The sequence below is a fragment of the Struthio camelus genome, chromosome 12 (assembly GCF_040807025.1).
Source record: "Struthio camelus isolate bStrCam1 chromosome 12, bStrCam1.hap1, whole genome shotgun sequence".
Taxonomy (NCBI): Eukaryota; Metazoa; Chordata; class Aves; order Struthioniformes; family Struthionidae; genus Struthio; species Struthio camelus.
This window is the reverse complement of record NC_090953.1, coordinates 2,493,621-2,518,256: the sequence shown is the minus strand read 5'-3', so window position 1 is coordinate 2,518,256 and position 24,636 is coordinate 2,493,621. Positions and strand designations below refer to the sequence as shown.

Genomic DNA, 24,636 nt, shown 5'->3' with positions numbered 1-24,636 from the left:
TTATCCACCCTGGAATTTCTGCTATCAAGAAGAAAGCTGAGCTTTGACTCCAGAAGAACATATATTTCTGCATAGGAGGGTGGACTTAGAATATCCTGACCGTATCCATTTAGAATGATTACACAGAGTTCAGGTACTAATGAAGCTGTAAAAATATCAGAATGTGGTTCATAAAGACTGATTCAGTAGAGCTTATCTATAATCTAAGGTTTTATGTACAGTATAAGGTGAGAATAGAATCCTGCTGCATAGAAATGTCTGTGTTCAACAGACATTGTTATGAATGGGAATTCCTCTACATGGAGTCAATGGACTTACTCCATATTTACATGAATACAACTGAGCAAAAAAGCTGTTTGTTTAAATAGCAAATTATCAGTGTCTGATATAAAATGGTATGAAAATGAAGAGTCCTGTGTTGTTTTCTCTAGCTTTCTCCGGTAAGCAACCGCTGTGCAGTAGCAAGCAGTCAGCTGAGGCACTCCAACCTTTCAGTAATCTACTATAATGTTCTCCTCCAGATGTGTAAAGCTCATGGTGTTGGATTTGACCTCCAGGTATAAAAAGGAATGATTAGAAAATGTGATACTCACTCTGCATAATTTCTGTATGTAAATTCCAATGTGGTGAAACCATTGAGCACAATGTAAAGTTTAAATGTTATGTTTAGCATAATATAATGCTTAAGTGTTCTGTTCTATTAGCCTCAGAACACTGCAAGGTGTTTGCTCTGGAGTTTTATTAAGAGGACTTGGAAGTAAAATAAGTACTATAAATCAGAATAAGTTTTATTTTATTTTGCTAATTAGCAAACTCTAAATTGCTTAGAGGTCTTTAGTAGTTCCCGTAAAAATTAGTCTAATATTGTAACACTTATCTATCAGTTTACTTTAGCTGGAGTATAGTTTGCTGACTCTTGAAGAACTGCAGTACTGAGAGATCTGTCTGATTTGGCTTAAGATTGGAAGCGGTGAAGGGTGAAAAGTATTCCAACATGTTTATGTTGCACAGTAGAGTGTGTGAGGGCCTCTCTCTCAGAGGCCACTGCGAGAATGCTGTCCCGGGCTGCTGCTTTCACGTGGCTCTGCTGGTAAGAAGGATTATGGCTGTCAGCCAGGGGCTGTGCTTGAGTTCAGGCCCATGCCAGCATGGAGTTCTCATGATCACAATATAGCTATTTCACATATCTCTGTATGTATGATATAGGTATACCAATATAATATAGGTATACCTGAATCAATAAGTCAAGAGATAACAGAGAACAGAAAGAGGGAAGAAGAAAGGAAAAAGCAGCCTTTGCTAGGAAGGAGAGAGTTTGAGGCTGATAAACAGAATTATAAAAAGAGAAGGAAGAAATGTAAGAGTATAGAAGGTGTTATGCCAGATGGAACAGCAGATAGAAAGAGACTGCAAATCCTAGGGTACAGAGTTTCACTGGGAAATGCGGTTTCACATGTCCCAGTGCAAAACCTCCTTGAGGCCCGATAGCAACTGTTCGTGAGACCTCTCGCAGTTCCACGTGTAACTGTCGCTCAGCACATCGAAAACTCTGAACCGTGAATTCTGCTGCTGACCAAACTGTCACCAGTATCCTATGGCCTATGATGAATCAGAACAGAAGCTTAATAAAAGTTCATGTCCAGTGAATATCTAAGGTAAAGCATAAAGTTTAAGAATATGAAAATCTGAACATATTTTCACTGTCTTTCAATTTAAGAGTGTGTAAGGCTTTTATGGGTTAACCTGCCTCTTGATAAAATAACTGTGTAAAGAGATCATTTGTAAGATATTTTTAATTATCTCCTACTGTGTCTTACACAGTATTTGCTACTGAATAGACTCTGACAGGTGTGTATTGTATTTACATAAAGTTAACGTAGTGTATTCTCTACAGCAAACTAATTAGAGCAATAATCTGCTTACAGTAAGCAATATTCTATTACATACAATTCAAAACTAGCCTTTCTTAGATATGATTATGTACTTACTGTCCCTGTACAATATATTTAGTATCCATTATTGTAACTATCAGTTTTGGGAATAATTACAGTAACTTTATTTTTCAATTTAACAGGAAAAGCAGGGAACAGTTTTTATATTGTATGAAGATCAGAAGCGATACAGATTGGGAATGTTGTAAGTATACACTGTCAGTTACATGGTTAGACAAGCAGTTGGCAACACGCTTGATCTGAAAAGAATGACAGCACAGAGTTCGCTCTCTTGGGTTCTAATAAAACTTGCAGGAAATGCACAGTCGGAACACCAAGCACTGAACACAGAAGTTCAGTTAAAGTCATCCACTGTTCCAAGGACTATAATGACCTCTCATAAGATTGGTCTTTTGAAAAATTTTAGGGAGGCTTTAAGCACTTAAGTGGGAAAAAAAAAAAAAGAAAGTACAAGAATCTACTTAGATTAAAGTCTAACTGCCCTGCAGACTAAAGACATACTGCAGTTAGCTTTACAAGAGCTAGATTCAGTGTCAATAGCAGTCTAGCTGAGAGAGCACAAAGATTAGCGCAGGCTGATTTTCCCTGCTTCTTGGTGGTATAAATTAAGGGATAAGTATAACGCAAAATCAGAACAGCCAAGTCAGAAAATGATCAATACACAGTAAGAGCCACAAATATTTCCAATTGCTCTGTTAGAGTAAAACTAAGGATAGGAAACCATTTGCCTGCTACGTAACAGTATGAAAATCATAACCGTAGATGATGTTAAAAAGGGCAGTGCTTAATGCCTTTTTATATCGTTCTTCACATAGTGACCAATGGCAGTCAGAGGGAGAAGCAGCAGCAGATTTGATACTTTAGTAGTAGTTGAGACGTATGAATCTCTCCTAAGCAGGCTAAGAAAGCATAATCTGCACAAACCTACTATACACAGATTGAAAAGCTCCCCTCAGAGAAAGCTTACATGGAGTGTGCTGTCAAAATAGGGTGCACTGAGTGAGGGTCTGAAATTGTTTGCTCTCGATCTGGAGCTATTCCTTTGGTGCTGGTGCTATTTCATTAATGACCTGGATAAGGGAACAGCTTACTGGTTTGCTAGATATGACTGCAGGTATTTTGGAGGACAGGAATAGAATTCAAAATTATCTTGGCATATTGGAGAAATGATCTGAAAAATAGAATTATGTTCAACTGGAACAAGGTGCAAGAAATTACACTTGGTGTTATGCCAGTAATGAAGATGAAGAACAACTAGTTAGTTTTCTAGAAAAGGATCTGTGAGTTAAATTGGCTCACAAACTGACCACAAGTCAACAATGTCCTGATGTTATGGAAAAAGTATACTATAGTATACTCATAGGTAAAAAATACAGCCTGCAAGACATTGGAAGTAATCTTTAGTTCTACTCAGTGTTACTACGGCCTTAGTTGAAGTACTGTGCTCTATTTTGGGCACAGAAAAGCTGTGAACCAATTGGTGAGTTCAAAGGGAGGAAATAAAGATGTTTAGAAGTCTAGAAAACATGACTTACAAGGAAAGACTGAATGGGAAAAAAGAGGAGACAGAGGTGAGATGTGCTAACAGTCTTTAAACACATAAAAAGCTTCTGCAGGAAGGAAAGGAATAATCTATTCTCTGTGGCTTTGATGGTAGGAGAAGAAGAAATGGACTTCACTTGCAGCAAGAAAAATTCAGGCTTAACCCAGGAAAATTTTCTGACAGTAAGGAAAGTGAAGCGTTAATAGATCGTTTGGCGAGGTTGTCATTGACCGTCTTTAGTAACAGATTAGACAAACATCTGTCAGGATTGATATAAGTAGCATTGATCCTGCCCTAGCGCAGGGAATGAACTAAATGAACCCTAAAGATTGTTTCTAGCTTTATGGTTCTATCAGCCTGTACTGAGCTTCTTGTGGAGCTGTTGGCCGTACCTAAGCGAGCCAGATTTGTTCAAAGCTCAGGTATTCCTGTACTATATACTACACTCACTTGCAGTCACAATGTAGGCACCTTACATGACAGAGCTGGAAGATAACTTTGAAATAAAATCACTAAGCAAGAACTTGGAAATATCCAGGGTAGCCCTTTAAAAAGTGATTTAGGTTTCTGAAAGTGTTCCGTAAGCAGCGAAACTCCCCTAAAAGCTCACTTGATGCTGAAAGGTGGGCTCCTTCCCTCCCCAGCCCCAGCTATGAAGTCCTCCTCACTCCTGTCCCTTTTGCATAGTCTCTGGTACATTTACACCCTCTATGCAGCTCAATAACTCAGCAGAAAACTTTCTCTTTTATTAGGTTAGTTTTCTGTGAGGTTAAAATAGAATCAGTTCATAGAGTGGTATATAGTGAGCATGAGAACTGTGCAAGATAAATGGGGAGACTCTGGAGAGAGATGGGACCTGTCCTTCTCCGAGCCAGTGAACTGTTAGACTGGCTTATCCCTGTTGGTGTGATTTCACTTTTAACTGTTAGCCAAGTATCTTGGAAAATGGAGTCCTTAACTTAGAGATATTCCATCCTATTCAATTTTTTTTCTAACTCCTTTAGAATGATACATGAGTAATTGTTTCCTGCTATGTAACATAGCAGCACCTCTTGGATCAGCAGCTGAGACTGGTCTCATGAACTCTGCTTGTTGAGTAGGTGATTACATATTAATATATTACTACAGTACTGTCAAATATATTTGCCAGAAAGAAGTGAAATCTGTCATTCACACATCCTGATCTCAGATTTGTCTTCCATCACATCCTATGCAATTTCATCATTTTAATTTGAAAACATTTCCAAGGATGTAACAATTTGATTGAGGCTATAAAATCCTGAAATAATTGAAACATCTATATGAGTTATCATGCATTTTACTATATTGTAGATCTACTCATTGTCAGTCCTAGTCAGTAAATGAGGCACATTCTTCCTCAGTACAATATTCTATTCCTCAAGATAATATGTATTGAGAGTCTATATGTACCACTGAGAAACTAAAGCCTCAAAAGATAAAGTTTATACTTCTAAGCAAGCTACAACAGCCTAAGAAATGCTGATGCTGCTGAATTTCTCTGTATCAGATGTGTTTTTCAGAGTATGCAGGCTGAAGCAACAGTTCTTTTAAACTAATTTAGATGTTTGAAGTGTTCTAGTGTCTCTGTCCTAATTCAGTGGTGGCCTTCTACTTGGAATAGCTGAAAGCTACTGCTTACTTCTGCCGAGTTGATTAATAAAAATTATTTATTACACAAATCCTTTCTGTTGACAAGTTAAAATGGAGCCTCATCTTTCATATCTCCCTGAAGATTGCCACCTTGTGAGATTGAAAATACTCATTAAATTCCATCACCAGACAGGCACAAATGAGAGGGCGATTGTTTTTAAGCATGTGAAGGGAATCATTGGTAAACTCATTTGTTTGGATATCATTAACAGAACAATCGGAGAGGATCTCCAGGGGGTCCTCATGACCTTTGCTCGCAATCTCTTCATCATCCATCAAGAAATATCAGCACCTAATATGCAAGGCGAGACCAATTTTAAGGTGAGGTGTTAATTAACTAACGATCCTGGTTAATTTCTGTACAAGGGCTGAAAATACCTCATGCTGTATCATAAACAAGTGCTAAACCATCCCTTTTTATTGTTAGCAGTTATGTATTTTACAGTGTCTAGGTCAATATAGTAAGTCTCCCAATGAACCTGTTAGTTAAATTTAATAGTTTGAAACTTTTTCTTTGAAAATAGACGTACTTCAGCTTGAAATTATTTGTGAACTAAGTCTCCGAAGCTTCTGATTTTCCCTTGTAAGCAGCAAAGGAGCTATTGGTGCTGCCTTAGAAAATTTTGTCGTAATTGTCTGTTTTATTTTTAAAGGGACGTCATGAAGATAGAAATATGAAATTAGAAACAAACGTCTCATTTTGTAATAGCTCCTTAGATTAGTAACACTAATTTATTTTAAACAGGCAGGCACTGAGTACTTAATGCATTGGTTTCACCTCTTGCAACTCGCCATCAATTTTACAAGTCAATTTATTTCCTGTTTGCGCTGCTCTTTGAATCTGCCCAGTCTCCCCCATCCCTGAGTGCCACAGGATGCTCAGGGATGGCGCCTGCGGAGGTAGACAAAGCACTGGCGCTTGTTACAGTGGGAACGTTCCCCCAGGAGCACATACGTTTACTCTAGCTCTTTTGTGACAACTTTGCTGGCAAAAAAAAAAAGAGAGAGTAAAGCAATAACGAATCCAACCCTGTGCCCTGAAGCAAGCACACATTACAGTGCTTCTTTTCGATTCTAGAGAATAGCTTAACTTTTCCGAGGGAGTTATTTTGCTAAACTGTATGCCCTTTAACTTTACAAAAAGTTTCTAAGATCTTGGCTGTAAGCGTTTTGTTGAAAGTGAAGGGAAACACTGTGTTGAAGATTTGTGTCTTAAGTGACATAACATAATTTAAATCTGGTTCTTTTCAGTGTTAGCTATGACTATATTTTCCTCTGATAAGCAGAGTGTGAAATGACAGTTCTAGAAAAGATATAATTAAATTTCAGCATGTTACAGAATAAATAAGCAAACAAAAAAACCCTCTCTTTTTGATCTGAGGGAGTGAAAAGCAACCACTGAAGAAAATTCTGTAAGGGAAATCTTCTTCATAGCGGTTTAACAATTATTTACATATGTGAAATAAAACACCTGCTAGTTAATTATAAATACAAATTGCATCAGGTTATATTTTTTTATGTACCTGAAATTTGTACATACTTAACAATTCCCCCTGACTGTCCCACAGTAATAGTAGATTTAACTGGTGCATCCTGACCGGTATAATACTGGTTTACCTTTTGAAGAAAAGGACTACCAGCTGTGTATTTTGGCAGCTCGATTTCATTATAATGCCCATTAAATAACTTGTATTCCTTGAATCTGTTACAGATGGCAATTCAAGATATTGAAGCAATTCTAGGAATTACAGCAGAAAACAAACTGAAACTGGAAGAAGAGCAACATTCTGAAGCAGATGCTCTGAAAGAATAGTTAACAGAAAGCGTTTTAAGTGCCATATTCTTTATGCTTCCGCAGACAAACTCTCATCTGTAAGAACAGGTTTGGTTTTCCTTTGTACTGTGAATTAATATTAACCGAGACAGTCTATGTCAATGATACTTGAGTGTAATGTTTAATAGCGTATCCCTTATTTCACAAAAAGAAACTGGTGAAAAGCAGATGATCATACAAATGTCCCTGATGTTCCTATTGTGAAACCTGAAGTACAATATCTATTTTAAAAATCTTGTTAATAGAACCATAGTGTCTAAGGCAGAGGAGACAATCTACTTCCACCTGCAAAGCGCACGCCTTATAATTTTACCACGATTCCTCCATCAAGCCGATAACATATAACTGAGCTTGTCATATCTACGTAAAAATAGGTGGCAAACAAACCACCAAATCCCTAGTTAATTTTCCCATTGGTTAATTATCCTTACTGTTAAAGCAGTGCCTTAAACATAGTCTGCATCTGTTTACCATCAACTTCCAGCAATTGGATCTTGTTATGCCTTTATCTGAGAAAACGAAAACGAAGAATTGTTTACTACAAAATAACCCCTCTCTTTGTGGGATGAATCTTTCTGTTTCTTGAACCAAAACTCCTGAGTCAGGTTTGGTTTGCTAACATCCCTCTAGAAGCATTGTACCCAAACTTGATAAAATATTCCAATGATTTTCTCACTGATGTACTAATACAATGAAAATGCCACTTTCTTCTGTTTTATATGGCCCTCAGTATATATAGAGGGATCGTGCTGTCTTGTCACTAAATCGTACTAGCAGATCATACTCATTTGCAAAGAATCCTGTGACCCCAAACTCCCTTTCAAGCGAACCTCCCTCTTCTTCCCAACCTAAGAGCATGTCCCGTATTCTTTTTTCTGTAAGTAACACGCTTAGACACGCTATTGTATCAATAAGCCCAGCAACCCCAACTCCTCTTTAGAGCTGGTTGTCCTTCTTGTTATCATTCTGCTATTTCTTGTGGTCTGCAGACTTTGGCAGCAGTTATGTTCACTTCCAAATTATTGAAAATAACATTGGTTCAGCAACAGATTCTGAGAAGAGCATTAGAATCATACGTGTTGTATTATGGTTTCTGATATACCATGACTTTGGGAGATCTATGTATCCATCAAATATATTCTATATTTCAGGCACTGCTGACTTTCTTTTATAGGAATTGCTATGTGCTGTTACAGGAAAGTCTTACCAACATCTGTTATATTTGTACAATTATCTTTATCCATCAAATCTGTCATCTCATCCAGAAAGATAACACATTCTAAATTGTACTGTACATCTTATCTTTCTCTACTGGCTGTATATAACAGTCCTGAGCATGGTAAGTATCTTTAAGCTTACTTCCCAAAAAGTTCAAGCAAAATCAGTTTGTAAGGCAAGTGACCATCAATGTGACCAAGCAGTTGCAGCAGATCAGTGCCCTGCTTTTCTGATGTCTCTCTGGGTCTTTGGTCTATAAGCTTCATGCATAATCTTTTGTGTTAGCCTTTTTTCTATCTTAGTTGCAGAGGTAATTCATTACAGATGAGAATGTTTTACATAAATGCCAACCTGCTCTTCAAATAAAAATCTAAAAGGACGCATTTGCTTACAATTTTTGTTCCTTTCTGTCATGTAATCTTGATATTGTCTTGGTTTTGGATACACCAGGGCCCATGCAGATTTTTCTAATGTTGAGATTTAGCCAATGGATTTGCTTCCTAGAAGTCTTTTTCCTCTATGATTAGAAATGAAAGTAACAGAAGGGTTTTTTTGGCTGTGGTGGGTACGACAAGGATCTCCCTTGACAAGAAATAATATGTCAAAATGCATAGTATAATCGCTTAGTTCTTCAGACACAGCTCTGTTCAGATAGGACAAGAGGTGTTTTTTTTTTTTTTTTTATCTTTTGTACTCTGAGGGCCTGCAAACCAGGATGTTTTTATGACTTTTTCCTCAACACATTTGTAATATACTCTCTCATATTTTGCTGCCAAGAAACTCCTTCTAGATTTCTCACCTAGCTTCATATCCAAAGTATATAATGCCCCAATTTGGTCAATAAAAACAATACTCTGAGGGGGAAGGAGGCATGGGAGAGCATGGCAACATCAGCGTAGGAGTTAGCTAGTTTCTTAAGGGTTAAGAAAAATGAAGCCTTGATCCAAGCCAGAACAACATAAGGTCTGAGAGGCTCATTAGTTCACTGGCACTTCATAGACTTCAGCGTCCTAGGAGTAAATGAAACCTGCACTTCCTTATGTCTTTGTTCTGTTCTGACAAAAGAAAACTGTACCTGTTTTTGCATAGACCAAGTGATCTAAAAGTTCCCATGGTGAGAGAGATTTCTCAGTATGTGCAAAGTGTGAAATGTATTTCGAGGAAAAAAGTTTTTAATTACTATTAACACTTCTGAGCCTTGCACTGATGGAAGAATTGAAACTGCTTTACAGTTTCTCACATTCAACTCCCATGCTGCTGGTGCCAAAAATGTATTTTTTTCAGCAACACAGCAGCTATAAACTGAAATTCTAATCTTCCAAGAAAAAAATATACATCAGAAACATAGTCATGGTTCTTGCACTCAAACCACTAGATTATTTATTCCTACTCACTGAAGGAATGACATGAGTTCTTGAATTGTAGCTCGAATTTTAGCACTATTCATAACATGATCTAGGCTGGAAAGAAAATGGAGCAAGTAGGAAATGTAGGACTCAGAACATAAAAGGGGGCTCAGGCACGATTGCGCATCAGAAATTGCCAAAGAATTCTGCAGCTAATGACAGAGCAAAAACCCAGGCTGGTTCCACAGCTGCAAGGTGTGGAGGAATGTTTGCGGAATGAGATGAAGGGAAATGGGGTTTGGCAGTGACTGCAAAAGGAAATTAAAATAAAGGTTTCATGCTTGTGATGGGCCAGGGCTGCAAATAAAGACATGCATTCAAGGATCATGAAAGGTTACTTCAAAATATAGCTGTGTAAAACATGTTTTTGCAGAAATTTACATACTGTCTGTAGCATACATGCTACCCGTTCCAGGTTATTCTCCTCACTCTGTTGCCATCCAGTACTGGAAGCGCTCAGATATCTGTACGTGCCTAGATGTTTACCAATACATTTTCCCAGGCACCTAAGCTTGTTCAAGGTGCGGCTAGAAATGTCTCAAGGCAAAATGCACCAAAGGCCAGTGTAGCTTTTTCAGCATCCTTAGACACCCTGGGTCATCTTAAAAGATGCCTTACATAACCAAATTACTTCTCCATGCAAGTGTAAAGGAGCTGTTTAGAGTATTGTGATTCCTGTCCTGTAGACTGTCACTTAGCAGTGCACGTGCTGCCACGTATCATGGCAGCCACGTATTTTTGTGGCTTCTGCTGTTGGTCTTAACAATACTGATAGCTCAGTTGCTGTCTCACAGCTTTGTTCTTTCAAGATCCATAAACTTGGAGGCCTGTTTCAAAATCAAAAAGCAGAACAGCCTTTCACAAAGTACAGCTCTTTTATACAAGTAGATCTACACTGAATTTCCTTTTTCCTGAAAATATGGAAACCCACTGCTCATTTGGGAGTGCTCTAACCGTTAACTCTAGGGTATTTTGCAGTGCGCTTGAAAGTACTTTTGATCCTTCCTGCAAAAGCTCTTCCTCTTTGCGCTGACCATGCAAACATTTTGAGAGCTAGAGTGAGCACCTCCACAACATAAGGTTACAATAGATGGGAGACTTTTCTTGACATCCCAGGTCCTGGTCAGTTATCTTTGAAGTGTTCTGCATTAAACATTGCCTGGACTAGATACTGGAACCTGAGTCTCTGTGTTCAGAGAGCCGTGCTTAAAGTCTTGCAAAACAAACAAACAAACAAACAAACAAAGGTATTCAGCCCAAGTTTCCACATTCAAAGTGAGAACTCTGAGCGCAAAGCCAAGAAAGGAGACCATCAGCACAAGCTCTTCCGGCTGTCTTTTGAAATATTGACCTTATCCATTTCTTGAAAGATCTTTGATACCTCATTCAAAGGGAAAGTTCAGGAGAATTCATTACCTTGAATCTAGGTTAAGGTAACAAAGCCCTGGAAATATGACTATTGTGATCCTCAGCATTTCACTCTCACTGCCTAGTATGGTTTCCCATTAAGCAGATTAATGTATTATGGATCTGAGGTACTCCTTATGGTATAGGGATACTCTGTATTTCTTTTTTTACCACAGATGTTGTTATAGCAGTCAGGCACTAAAGATTAGGTACTACAGTGGTTAACAACCTTCATGAATTTAATTGAGTGTATCTTCTTGACTAAAGAATGGTTAGACTGTTTTTCAGCTTCATCACAAAGATGAAGACTGTCAGGAGACTGTTTTGATATAAGAAACAATGTAAGGCTATACCAGAATGCAACAAACACAGAGACCTTAACTGTGCAGCCAAATATTACTAAAGGGAATACGTGTGGAATGACGTTCCAAAATGCTTTCAGCCTCACCTTTGAAAAATTGGATGACTGGCCATGATTCTTGCATACTCTTGAAGTATGCAATGTTTTGCTACTCATTTGTAAATACAGATGATATTTCATTGCATCTATGTTGTGCAAGTAGACATGCATCTACACGCTCGTAGCTAGTGAAAGGTTACGTTGCCAGAGGCTGTAGAATTATTTCTCCTTCTTCGTGCACTTTAACCAGTAACAGCAACATAAATTTACCTGCAAATATCTTGAAATTAATACTTTTTAAAACTTTACTTTTTAAAAAAGTAATTGCTATCACATATGTTCCGTAGCTTTACAAGCAACATGTATTTATTGGAAGTAATTTTGACCATGAAATATAATAGCAGAGTATCGCTCTTAGACCACGTTACATTGGGACAGCCCTTCACCTCAGTGAACCGCAGTATCAGATTCCTTTCTTAGCCTCAGTCATTGTTGCCACTAACAAAGAAAGATATTAAAGCAAACTATATGCTCTGTTAATTATAGGAAGGTGAACTTGAGTCAAATTTGTTACTGGCAATGATTAATAATTACTGGTTCTGCACACATGTAGTACATTACAGTAAATAAACAGGGTGCATTGCTGGGTAGTAATTGATTAATTAGCACATTCATACTACATAGCTCAATGGTTTAAGATTGCTGAGTTTGAGATATTGCTTGTAATTATTAGAAGAAAAAAATCTGTTCCCATTTCTCAGTTTACTCTTCTGCACAGTGTTTTTTTTTCTCAGATAGAATGTTTAATGGTTCAAAACCTTAGTTTTTATTTAGATAAATCATAGGTCCTTAGTTATGATTTTAAAACATTTCTCTTCAAAGCGGTCTTAACATGTTCCACGAACTATTTCAACATCCAGCCTCGCGGTCAAATTTCACCAAGTAAAATCGATGTTGTGTATCTGTAACGTGGCCTAAATACAATTTTTCTCTCACTCGTGTTCATCTGATTCATACTGTAGCCCCCCTCCCCTCCCCGGGGACCCGCCGGCACCAGACCCCGCTCCCTGCTAGTCAGAGCCCAGCGCCTCCGGGCCCGGTCTCCCGTTAACGGCCCTCAGGCGGCGGCGGGCGCGGCCCCCTCACGCGCCCGCCCTTTCCCGCCCTTCGCCTGGCCGTTGCGGCGCGCGCAGAGCTCGCGCACGCGCGTTGGCCAGCCGGGTGGGGGTGGGGGAGGGGACGCGGAGGGCCGGGCGCGTCGCGTCGCGGCGGCGGCGAGGCCGGGTGTCCGCGGCGGGATGCTGGCGCTGCGGCGGCTGCACGAGGCGGCGGTGGGCCTGCTGCTGCGGCCGCGGGGCGGGGCGGCGGCAGCCCGGCCGGCCGCCTCCGAGGTGTTGAGTCAGCACCTGCGCCAGCGCGGCCTGCCCCACTGGACCTCGTACTGCGTCAAGTACAGCGCCGTGCGCAACGACCAGTTCGGGCTGTCCCACTTCAACTGGCGGGTGGACGGCGCCAACTACCACGTCCTGCGCACCGGCTGCTTCCCCTTCGTCAAGTACCACTGCTCGCGCGCCGCCCCGCGGGACCTGGCGCTCCAGAACGCCGCCTTCACCGCCCTCAAGGTCCTCAACGCCGGTGAGTGGCGGCGCCTCGAGGGAGGGCTGGTCGCGGAAAGGGGGCGGTCGCCCGGGGGCTGCGGGCTGCCCGGCGGGGGCGAGCGGGGGGGCGCTGCCCCTTGTCGTCCGAGGGGGAGGCCGCCTCCCAGGGGCGGGCTGCGCCAGAAAACAGGCGCCGGAAGCCAGCGCAGCTCTCGGACCCTCGGAAAACGCGGAGCTGCGAAGGGGGGCGGGGGGTGTTCGGGCTCTTGCTGAGTTCTTGTGTCTTTGCCCGGTTGCGAGGGGGAAAAATTAAACTGCCTTAGAGCACGCGGGTGAGCGCGTGTTGTTGAAATGGGGATCGCCAACTGGTACGGATCAGTTTTGCTGTCTGAAAACCTTGTGTTCTGTTACCGTCGATGAAATTCTGTGCTCTAAGCGAAAACGTGGGCGCTAGTAGAAGTTCAAAAACAAACGAGCAAACAGACAGCAGTTCGCTTCTTAGCGTCTGGGTTAATTTCGGTATCTTACATACAGATAGCGGCTAAGGCAGTGGAGGACTCAGCCCGGTCTTGATCTTAAAGTAGGACTACAATATAAATAGGTAGAAGTAAAAATGTAGTACTTTATTGCTAATTTAAAAATGGATCTAGCTATGTTGTGAAATATATTAATGAAAATAATTTTCGGTGTACAGATGTGACGTTTTATATTTAAGTACTGGCAGTTACAGCGGGATTTCTAATTTTATCAGTTTGTTTCCATATGTCATTTAAAAAAAAAAAAAAAAGCTTCAAGTGGCTCCCTTGCAAGTCTTCAGTGATTTTTTTTTTTTCCCATAACGTGCCTGCCATTCCTCATTTTCTGATCTTTCTGGACTGACATAGTGAGAAAATATAATCACCAAGATTGATTTCTCTGTAATAATTTTAAATCTGACGTTATTTTTCACTCCGTACAGTCAGACCTGACCTACCTTTCTTGCAGCCACCTTGGCATGTTTTATACTTAAATGGTCTCGCAAGCATGACTAAAATGTCAACTCATCTCCCTCTTTTGACATCTCTCTCAAGCACTTGAGTAACTTTAAGCACATTAAATTCAGTGTTTCAGTACCTCACCAAATTCAGGGTCTAAATCCATCTCAGTTTTTCCCCCTGTGTTAAGCAAAATATTCATGTTGTCTATAATGGATAACTCAACAATACTAAGAATGATAGCACTTTGTACACATATCTCTACACCCGCTTCAGTTTTGTTGGAGTTGATAGTTTTGACTACTGATCTAATTTTCCCACAAGCAACATGGTGATTTATGAAGTCACTACCTGTTTTCCGTCCTATTTCTACTCTGATCTGTAGAGAAACTGTGAACAGATAATACCTAAGTGGATGCCTTGAGAGTTCATGGTTTAGTGCGTGGATTTTTTTTTTTCTAATCAATAAAAATTAGGCTGTATACATGACCATGTTTTACTTTTTCCACGCTGTTACCCTCCCATTTTCATTTTCTGTTAATTCTAGTCTACTACTGCTTTTCTTAAAAAAGAAATGTACAAGAATTAAAAATTAAAAAATGATGTACAAGAAAGGCAGTATGTACCAATAGCTCCGCTTGTAAGCGTTTCAACATAGGCAGTATATTAACAAGGCTGCTTTTATAGGAATGCCTTTCCGCTCATTTCAGAACTGTTATTCTTTACAGTTAATACACGGGTTTAATTTTTCTGGTTTACTGTCTTTGTATGTAACATGTTTTTATTTTTTTCTTAGGCATCCCAACTTTACTGTATGGAATTGGCTCCTGGTTCTTTGTCAGTGTCACAGAGACTGTTCATACGAGTCACGGCCCGGTTACTATTTATTTCCTAAATAAAGAAGATGAAGGTGCAATGTACTGAAATCATGCCCTCAAGTACCTGTCATTTGGTGGGTTTCCATGTTACAGCTGCCACAAATATCTACTGCCTCAGAATACAAAAAGCTGAAGGCAATTCTCCATTTTTTCAGTGTCTGTTTTTACTCAATATGTTGTCTTTAGGAGACTTTATTGTGTTTTTCTTTATGGTAAGAGATTTATTTTTGCAGAGGTTAAGAAGAATTAGTGTTTCTAGGGGTGTTAGAATTTGCTAACGTCAGTGATTAGAACTGTTGAACAAACTTCTGAATATTTAAAAAAGATATATCTACCACCTCACAGAACCAAACTGTAGCATGTGGGTAAGGAAACTTCCTCAGAACAGTGGATGTAATTATAAGCTGCTTGGATATAGACTGTGACTAGATGTTTGATTAACACGTTAATTGTCATAGTTGAATTTAATGAATGAATGACACTGACTCTTCACAAGTGCTTGGAAGACTTTTGGAAAAACACCACCCCAGAAGATTATGCATGTATCATATGTCTTCACATGATATTTAAATAAAATATCTAAAATATGTTTTATGCTTGTGTTTTCTGCAATTCTTGCACTCCGGGTATTTGTAATTTTGTTTTTGTCTCATTGCTTTATAGGTAAGTGACAAAACCCAGCTAATCTAAAAGATTCAGTTCCGTGCATGAATTTACAAGTTGTTGTTATTTTTAAATAATGCAGGAGAATGAGAAGACCATTATCCTCAGTTTTTGATACAAAACAGCTAATTTCTCCAGTTGTAACTGAGAACAGGCAAACATGATGGAGAAAAGACTTAAATTCAGCTGGAATCCTAGGCAAAGAAAAAGCTTTTGGGGAATTATTTGGATAGTGGAAAGTACAGAATAGCTGCATAATTAGTTCGAACAGCAGAAACACCTGTAAAGGATATATTATTTGTGCTGAGTTTAATGCTGGCAGATATAATCCTGTCCATTCCGAATTCCAAATCTGGTGACGTAAGTTATTTATTCCAATTTCCATAAATTAGAATATAAATGTGAAATGGGTAGGGATTGTTTTTGGAGGGGAGAAAAGAATCTCTGTTCCCAAATAAGTGACTCTCAGGCTGTGACTGCAGTATAATGTAATTTAAATACTTTTTACTTAATTCCAGATAATGGAACTGTTTCCCACTTAATGAAGCAATACATGTGATTTTTCTAAAAGCAACACTAAATTACACTTTAATCAAAGAAGCATTTACATTACTGTATTTAATTTTGGAGAATATTCTTGACACTAGTTAAATGGGTCTCAGAGATGAAGAGATAGTATTACTAGAAGCATCATTAATAATAAAACTGACTGTTGGCATTTTTCTAGAACTGAATTTCGCTGTATTGGGTAAAGTTAAATAACTGCAGCTCATAAGTTTAAGTCAAATACTGCTCATTCATTGCCACAGATCTTGTCAATATCTCACTGTAGAGGTTTAGTCTCAACGCAAGGTTGATAAAATGGTTTTTAATTACCAGACTATAAATACAGCTCTTCATTGGAGTTGCACCTCCACTCACTGCAGCTTGTTTGATTTCTGATAATGTGTACTGCTGACTTTGCTTACCTGTTTTTCAATAAATGCAGGCAGCATGACTCCTTGTCCATACAGTGATGGGCAAGTCTCCTTAGAGAACATCTTTGACAAACTACCCTATTGATTACTGCAATTCTGTGCTGCTTGCAGCATTAAATAGAGACTTGATTTCTTGTTCAATGATCTCACTGTGTAACAATTAAGCAAATGTAATATTTTCTTGTATTACATAAAAATCAATAGACCTCTTGCTCTTATGAAGTTGATCATGCTAAAGGATGAACTAGAAGATGTATGAGGGCAGAGTGCAAATATAGTATCATTCACTAGTTTCATTAACACTTTTAGAAAGCCTATTAGAGTTCTTAAAAGGAAAATAAGCTATTTATAAGGGCTAATGCTTGAGTTAATGAATCATGATAAAATCACTTTCAAGTATGAATATAAACCTACTTGGTTGTCTTCAGCCAAAGGTGAAATACTTATCTGGCTTTCATGTCCTTTTTGCTTTAAAGGGTTACTTCTTAGTATCTTTTTTTATCACTTACGCTTGAGCTTCAGCCTGAATGTAAGATGGAATTCCATGTTAAGGGACAAAAAGGGCCAGAAAGAGTCGTCCTATCTTATCTAAAGAAAAATCTCTGTAAGGCTCTGGGGCACATGGGAATGGCAAGCAAGGATGAGCTAGCAATTTGCAGTTCTGTGATACCTCAGCACTCAGTGGAAACTTTGCTGTGTTAGCTTTCTAATCCCCATCACCATAAACTCTCTCGCTTTGTAGCTGTCAGACCCTAAACAGACAATCCAGTATGAGGAGAACAGGGTCTTCCGTTATAGAGAAATCCAAGTGTTTGAACTAAGGAGAATAAAAGATGACTTTGAATAAGAGTTTCTAACTTTTTTATTCAGAGATGCCTTATGTATTTGCATATGAAGCACCAAACTGCTGTCTCTTGCCTGTGAGGACCCTTTTGGGTTGTCTTGTAACCCCACTGCTTCAAAAGGCAAAGTTGTAAGGAATGAGGCTTTATTCCTTTGCTCCCCAATAATTTCCTTGTAATTGTTTTAATTAGCAGCTTTCTTTTTGTATGTATTATGCTATACATAACGCACACAATTATGTTGATATTTTGTTATAGATGATTCAACTGCAAAATGACCTTTCTAACTTTTTGCTGATTTGATTTGCTCCATTGCCATTTGAAACAAAATGTAGTTTATCTTGTAACTCTTGCCTTAATTATCTCTCTACTGTACTCAAGGATGATGTTTAAATGAGTGAGAGATGACATAAAAAGGCAAAGAGCTTTGTTTCACCTCACTTAACTACTTCAGAGAAATGAAACCTTACTCTAAACCCAGAGGATCAGATAGCTACTTCTTGTAGCAGTCCCTTTTTAAACAGTAATGACTGCTGGGGGCATCTTAACCTAAACGAGTGCTTAGCATTACATCTTACCTAGGTCAACGGTCTCAGGTATCTGAGTTAAACTGCGTTACTGTAAATTAATGGAAAATGTAACTGCGCTTTGCTGAAAGATCAATGTCCAATAAAGGCTGCACAATCAAATCTTGTTGCAGTGATTGAGGTCCTTAATTGCCTTTCAAAGATAAGGTGGTAATCAACATAGCTTTAACTGATCTTTTTTTACCAGTTCAATTACATGCTAATGACTACAGCCAAGTCAGGATCTTTAACTACTTATACTTATTAAATCTTATGTTTGTAGTGAAAAATTACTTAAGCCACACAATCGATAAAGCCCGGGTCTTAATTACTATATTTCACTTTTATACCTTTTTGTGTGTTTGACAAATTTTTCACTAGAGACTGTAGAACTAATGATATTGCCCCAAGAACTACCATTTTCTGTTACTGTCTGCTTATCCAAATTATGATAAGACATGGATGTTTTTGTGCTTGTTTTTGTGCTTGTACTAATGCAAACTTCCGTTCTAGGCAGCTTATTTTACACAAAGATCAGTTTTTATATATGATAGTGCTCCTGTTATCACTAGAATAGAAGAGAGAACTGCTTGCTGACCTTCAGGTAGACGCAATTGCAAGTCCAAGTACCTAACTTTTCAATGTAACTTAATACTAGATTAGATACTACTTCTGCAGTGAAGTAAAGATTAATATTCTCAATTGTTCATGATTAATACTCTCACATTTTCTCACAAAAATGCTGTTGCGTCCCCTTCCTCTTAATTCCCTTTCTTTCCCTGGAGCGATATACAATGCTGTTCTCCAATGCCCAGAGGAACCTGGAGCCAAATGACCTTTCATTGACTTCAGCATAAGTTAGATCTGTCCTCAGCTTACTTTTTATTGCTGAAATATTAAAACTGTGAGTATGTAACAGCATTAGATAAAATCTTTGTTTTTTTCTTTGCTCTTTGTATTTATTTGTCTTTGTTCCCCATGCCAGTCACAGTTAGTTTCTCTATACTCCAGCGAAGTAGAGCAGCAGTATCCCCGTTTTAATAGCAGAGAACTATCTGGCAAAGTAGTGTATGTGAGTTTGTACCTGAGTCTGAGCTTCCAGCCATGCTTGCTTAGCCTTGCCGGGCTCACTTGTGCACAGTGAAGTGTGAATACTAAAATTCCATAAAACTATAACTTCATCAATAACTTTAGCTTTAATTGGAGTAAAATCATTTGAGAGAAACTGTCGGTCCTGAGCACTTCTAGCGAAGTACACTGTAATCAGATAATTTGACTTTATTTTAAAGTGTTCCAACTCTGCAGCTGTGGAGTAGAAAGGCAGATTAATTAGTCATCAACAGAGAGAAAGGCTGCTCCTCTTTTTTTTTTTTTTGTTCCTAATTTTTTTTACTGCTGAGATTAAAGAAGATGGAGAAGGGAAGGGGACTGAAGATGTAGAACTCCTACAGGAAGATGAAGCGGAGGAAATGTTCGTTCTCTGAAGGAAGCACTCAGAAAATGAGAGCCTTTAGCAAGAACAGTTTCAGCAGAATAAAAGGGGTGGTGCTGGGGTGAGAAAGGATGGATTTGGTAGGGAGGATGACTACGCTTTGACTGAAAATGAACAAAGAGTTGGAGGAAGTGGCTTGCCTGAGCTTGGTACTGAGTTAGAAGTATTCTCACACCTATTGATACTCCTTCCATTGCTAACACAGTCTGGAAAAGGAGAACAGGAATCTAGAGTTCAATCTTCCTGCATTCAAAAAAGTAAGTGTTACTGCACCTTGTCACGGACAATTAATATGATTTAAAATTTTTGATGGCATAGAGTTGACTGGAGTCATTCTGCAGGCAAGAAGAACAAACCAGAAAAAGCATGGACTGACTGAATAGTCCTTGAATAGTTACCTTTGAGAACCTAACTAGAGTAAAAAAAAAATCCTCAATGTCTAAATCTTTTTATGAATCCTAACGGTAGATTTCCCTGATGCGTGTTTTACTGAAGGAAATTTAGATCTAATTTCGTAATAGTTGAATGCCCCTAGGCCTCTGATTAGGACCAACTTTGTCTGAAACAAAGGGGACTTGGCTTCATAAATTACTTTGGCTGTTTAAAATAATTTGGCTACTGCTGTAACCTTCCTTAATCTTCCTCCGTATTCACTACAGAAAAGTAAGGAATAGTTCTGGGAAATGCTTTGATTTTATCCCTAAAATATACATATCTATGGAAGGGTATATCAAGGTGTACGTTCCTGGGCTGTGTAATTCAGTGTAAATGTGCTAAAGAAAGAGTGAAAACTTTGGAGTTACAGGAAGGGAGTTTTTGCAAGATTGTCACTCGTATATTCCAAGTTTATTTAAAAGATTTTTTCATTTCTAGAAAAGAGTAAGATGTTATTACTACGTTTGCGATTAAGAAGTCCTTCAAATGAAGCATGTGTGCAGAATATCAAAATTTGCATTAGAAAAGTTATTGACCTTTGTGCATTAGTAAGTGAATAAATGCAGCTGAAATAAAGAAGGCTAATGTATCAAAAAATATACATTACTCAAAGACAAGCTTAACCTTAATTATTTATGCTAATACATCATAATGTCCTAGTAAATACAGTGTGATATGTTCTTAGGAAGTAATGAAGTATTAGTAATATGAGACCTTTCTGCCGCAGACATAAGAGATCATGATTTTGGGTGAGTTCAAGTTATAAACCATCCCAATTATTAGTATTTTCAATGAGGAGGTTGTCTTGCAAAAAAAACGGTTAGTATATATGCAGTATTTTAAAAAATAGAGGAAGCCGCTCAGATTTGAAATGACGAAATACTTCACATTATAAATACTTTAGTCAATTTGGATGCATTAATAGTTGCTATTTGCTTGGTATCTTAGAATATGTATGGCTTAGAGTGATCTTAATAGCAATTGCATCACTTTAAGCACAGTTTATGAGCCCTGTACTAGTTCATTATAAAACCAATTTATTACTTTCAGTGATATTAATAATCCTAATAGAATAAAACTGTAAAACATGAGTCAAAGCAGTCCTTTGGACAAAAAGTCTGATCAAGGAAACTTTGAATTTTAAAATGCAAATTTCAAAACATAACACTTCTAAAGGACACTTGAAAATTTGGGGCAAAATTCCAAATATTATAAAGTCAATATCTGAGTTCTCAGAAGAAGAAATGCCATTAGATATGATTGCTACATGCTTAGTGATTCATGGGCCTGGTTATGTACATGCTTTATGATGTATGAATTATTTAGTAAGAAAAATCACAATAATTTTGTTGTTACTCAAGAATGTATAGGTTGGCGGAAACAATTACGCAGCCCCTGAAGCTGATCTGGTGGAGTGCAGTAACATCATTAACGATACACAACCATTTCTGCTCAATCCAACTGCTAGAGTTCGCATTGTAATTTTTCAGTAATTGTGTATCATTTATAGCTTTTAAACCATATTCATTATGTTAAGCACAAAACATGCTTGTATTTTTCTTTGAAGTATATTCAAAAGTTAAAGCAAGAGATAAACAAAATTATAAAGGCAAAATTATAAGTTATAATTCAGCCTAGATCAAGCTTACTGGTTTTTTTTTCAGTTCCAGATAAATGGTACTATGAGAAAGAGAGTTTTAAAAGATCTATTTGTGGCCATATTCTGCTCCCTTTGAAGAGAAAATAATTTATTTCCTGATTTTTGTTTGATGAACAGTCCACTGCCTCTTAGTGGCACTGATTCAGGTCAATAGGTAGTGGGAAGGCATGGAAAGAAAGTGACTGGTTTTCTGCAGATTTTTAATGCAGTTTTAAAGGGATCTTGTCCTACACTTGTATTGACCAACCTAGCACAGTTGGGTGATTCTCTCCTGGGAGATGCATTTTTGGAGAAGAATATGTTTAGAAAGGCAGGACACTGTTGACCTACTTTTATCATAAGCCTGAGGGAATTCAGCTTGCTACACTCAATGGTAATCTGAAAAGGTGGGAAGGAAACAAAGGCAAATTTCATCATAATATTTTATTCACAGAGAAATTTATATATTAATCTCTTAACAAAAAAAAAAAAAGAAAATATTTGCTACTAAAGCAATGAACCAGGTGCCATTTTTTTTCTAAGAAATGACAAGCTTATTCATTCTTATATATAATAACAATAATAATCATAATATCTATCTAGAAGCTGGTTCTGTGAGGAAGCAGAGATGATAAATTGAATTTAGTGAACCAAGGACTGGCAGCTAGGTTTTGCTTCCTGTGAGTCTGTTTTATACAATATATAACAACTACATATGATATAGTACAGAATGTGTAATACAATATTCCGAAACATTTTTAGTAGTTCAGTAGATTTTAGAAGTGCTGAATAACTTTAGCACACATAGTTAACAAATGTTAACTATTTAGTCTGTTAAATAATAAAAGCATACTAGGAAATTATAGTAGTAGTGAGGTAAATTTCCCAGAGATGCTCAGTAGGAGCTATAATGAAAAATGTAGGGCTTTCTGACTCTGCTTTATCCATAGTTTCCTTCCTATGCCTCATTTCCTTCTACCCAGTGGTCTGAGCGTAGGTCTAGACAAAATTAGTTTGGGGTCCTAATCCTGGTTCTAGCGCACTTCAATTCCTTATGTGGCCTAGTACAATTGGCACAATTTATCTGCTTTCATTTCCACTGAATATTTACAATAACAGTATTAAAAAAAAAAAAAAGGCATGTAGCATGTAGGTGTAGAAATCCTTTTTAAAGAGGACTGTGTGAGTCCTAAGCACTGCTTTTTCCTTTGCACTGTCCTGATTCACTCCTGAGGTTCACTTCACGCATCTCTCCACCAATGGCACGGAAACAGGGTGGAGAAACCTGCTAGATACAGGTTCTGAAACAGGAAGAATCAAGGACAGGGCCAGGGGAGTCAGCTCTTTCTCTCCTCCCCCTTCTTTTTATGGAGTTTCAGTAGCAGGACTTGGAACTTTGTTATACTATGGCTGCAGTAGTGAACAGATGGGAAATGACCACGTTAAGACACCTTCCTTTGCAGTAGGAATTAGAGAGGGAAACAAGTAATAACTTATTACCTTACTTTTTGAGGACCTTGCAAATTATCGTGGTAACCATATTCCAGGGAACCAGTGGGGTACGATATTTTTCTGTACCGCTCACTGACATTCCTGTGAGATTTGACAGCATGGCAAATCTAACAATTTTAGTATTCAGCTGTGTCAGCATTTTGCTTTTGCTTGAAAACAAACATTATTTTCTTTATGTGGCCATCTCAAGATCTCCTCTATCCTTTCTAACAGCAATGGAAAGCAGCAGAGAGCAGCAGCAGACTGCACTGAAACGATTGTTCTTATGCTTCCAGTGTAAAACCAGCCTGGAAGTCTATGGCACTGTTGGAGGATGTTTCCCCCACACAAATAAAAACAGAATTTACAGAAGTCTTGGGCTTCAGGATTCTTCTGTAATTAAAGAACTGACACTTCAAAATCTGCAAGGGAACAACATATAAAAAGTTTCTAACACAGTATATTGATAGACTTTGGATATGTAATTATAAATAGGAAATTCATGCATCTTTCTTGCTGGCAACATGTCATCTAGATTTAGTGGAGAAAATCTGGCTGCTTAATTATTTTTCTTGTGACTTTCTGAATTCTCTAACCCTCTGTGTTAGAAACTTCTTAAGAGGAGGTTCCCGTGGCAGTCAAATACTGGAATGGGGTTTTAAAGTGGGTTTAAAAGAAATAGGTGGCAAAACCAAACATGTATCAAGAAAGATATGCTTGATGTGCTTTACTTCTTAAGATATAGAAAATCCTGAAGTTTGATTACAGCTGCATCAACACAAATCAGAACGGGGATTAAGGTTATGATCAGCCCTGGAAAAGCTGCACAATATTTATGCAAATCTGGCAAATTGAGTTGGTTTTCCCCATAGTCCTGTAAATGAAAAAGGCATTTTAGAAAAATCATGGTTCTATAGAAATTCTATGATTTTGTATCCCATTCTTTAAAATGTAATAGAAAATGAAACATCATTGAAAGGTATACAGGGACTGTAGGTAAAAGGTTCATTTGAACAGAGAGAAGTCCATATGGGCAGCACCAATTCCTTAGAAACTTAGCAGTTGGGGCTCTATTACTTTCTAGTGTAGGATCTAAATTATAAAGTTACCGAACGGAGAGAGAATTTCTCTCTGCCAATAGCCATTGAAGGATTTTTTTTTTTTCTAAAGCTCAAACCATGTCCAATTCTAATATGAGGAAGCTTGAAGATACGTCAGAATTAAATCAGCTATATGTTGAGCATTTTTTCCTCTAAATCGATAAGTCAAATAGTCCAGTTTGTCATATAGGATAACGTGGGAGACTGTGATAAAAGCGTGCAGCTCAGTAGCCTACCATCGATATTGATGCTCTTCTCCCGCTAAAGAGGGAAGTTTTGTCCTGCAGAGCTCTGCGGAGTGGCCAGCCTCCTCTCAGACTTCTGTCAGACAAAATGTTTTTTTTAAAGCTGAGCATCGCGGATCCGTGACTTGTGATTGCTGTAGAGAGCCGACTGTGCAATGTCACAGAGTTGTCACCCTTGAAACCATAACCTTTCTTTGCTGCTGCTGCTGAGAAAGCCGGGGTTAGGCTTTTAATGGGGATTACCTTTCATTAGCGCCGTCTTTGAAAACGGACCGTGTTGTGAAATGGATTGTTCTGCTGCACCG

The 24,636-nt window shown here is 38.3% G+C and overlaps 2 protein-coding genes across 6 annotated transcripts in view; both read left to right on the top strand.

Moving 5' to 3' along the window:
• The window catches only part of IQCH (IQ motif containing H), a 95,482-nt gene extending 86,888 nt beyond the window's left edge, over positions 1–8,594 (top strand). For 3 of the 5 annotated variants that reach the window (XM_068958999.1, XM_068959000.1, XM_068958997.1), the window contains 3 exons: positions 2,075–2,136; positions 5,379–5,487; positions 6,878–8,594. In XM_068958999.1, the coding sequence (XP_068815100.1) occupies positions 2,075–2,136; positions 5,379–5,487; positions 6,878–6,979 (273 nt within the window). In that variant the 3' untranslated portion in view covers positions 6,980–8,594. Of the gene's footprint in view, positions 1–431; positions 558–2,074; positions 2,137–5,378; positions 5,488–6,877 lie in introns of all 5 variants that reach the window. The other 2 variants (XM_068958998.1, XM_068958996.1) reach the window with 1 other exon arrangement.
• Positions 8,595–12,656: 4,062 nt separating this feature from the next.
• C12H15orf61 (chromosome 12 C15orf61 homolog) lies at positions 12,657–15,475 on the top strand. Its single transcript, XM_068958749.1, has 2 exons — positions 12,657–13,066; positions 14,800–15,475. The coding sequence occupies exons 1-2, from the start codon at positions 12,730–12,732 to the stop codon at positions 14,925–14,927; spliced, it is 465 nt and encodes a 154-aa protein (XP_068814850.1). The 5' UTR covers positions 12,657–12,729; the 3' UTR covers positions 14,928–15,475.
• The last annotated feature ends 9,161 nt before the right edge of the window (positions 15,476–24,636 follow it).